The 995-nt window shown below is 24.7% G+C and overlaps 1 protein-coding gene across 1 annotated transcript in view; it reads left to right on the forward strand.

Annotated features, from left to right (window-relative positions):
* LOC105455719 overlaps positions 1-995 on the forward strand; it is a 2056-nt gene that overhangs the window by 738 nt on the left and 323 nt on the right. Inside the window, exons 3-5 of the mRNA XM_011699249.1 lie at positions 6-129; positions 228-318; positions 597-733. Coding sequence (XP_011697551.1) covers positions 6-129; positions 228-318; positions 597-733 — 352 coding nt within the window. The remainder of the gene's footprint in view (positions 1-5; positions 130-227; positions 319-596; positions 734-995) is intronic.

Consider the following 995-nt stretch of genomic DNA (forward strand, 5'->3'; position numbering starts at 1 on the left):
AAAAGCCGATAATGGTAAAAAAATCGATAAAAATGGATATAACACGAATATAGAACTTGATTCGTCAAGCGAGGAAATAATATATCGTGAATATATACTATGTTTAAAGAAACATCAACTTGCTATAAAGTAAGAGTGTTTGTTTATCTCTTAACTATTTCTTTATAAATCATGATATTAATATCATATTGTGTTGTATATTTGTTAACATTATTTCTGTTCCATAGATTTGTAAACGTATTAGAATCATCGTATCAAGAGTTTTCGTTACTTTTGTTACTACTGCTTATTGCAGCTTTAAGTTTAGTGGGAATTCGAGTAAGCATCAAGAATATTATTCTCTTAAGAATATTCTTATATTCTATCAACAAAAAGTAAAGATAGCGTTATAAAATCATAAAATAAACTATGATAATAACTTTGCATAAAATCTAAAATTAATTTGTATATGTATTGTATACGTTTTAAAATTAATATTTCTTTATATCAAAGAAATATAATTACTTAAGACTAAAAAATCAATTAATATTTCAATTGATTAATACTTTTCACACATACAAGAATTGTCTATTGTTGTAAATTGTCTGTGTTTGCAGATTATTCAGGTATTACACGAATTCACTGAATTAATAAAATTCGCATGTTTAATTGTCGGAATATTGGTGACTCTGTTGATCGTGAGTTACTCTGGTCAAAGATTAATGGACGAAAGTCAGAATGTATTCTACCGAGCGTAAATAATAATTTTATATCCCAAACGTAAAACTTCATTCAAATTTCATTTAAGACGCTTTTAATGATTTGAATTTTATAAAAAAAATGTTGCTAATTCAAAATTTATTAATAATTAATTTAAGCCTTACCAATTATTTTGTAATAAATTAATTGTATCATGTTGTATGTCATATATTAAATATACTCATGCTAAAACAAATCATTGTGATTTTTCATTTAAAGACGTAATTTCGTTATAAAAGATCGGAAGAGCACACGTC

Source organism: Wasmannia auropunctata, unplaced genomic scaffold (genome assembly GCF_000956235.1).
Source record: "Wasmannia auropunctata unplaced genomic scaffold, wasmannia.A_1.0 LD335883.1, whole genome shotgun sequence".
NCBI lineage: Eukaryota > Metazoa > Arthropoda > Insecta > Hymenoptera > Formicidae > Wasmannia > Wasmannia auropunctata.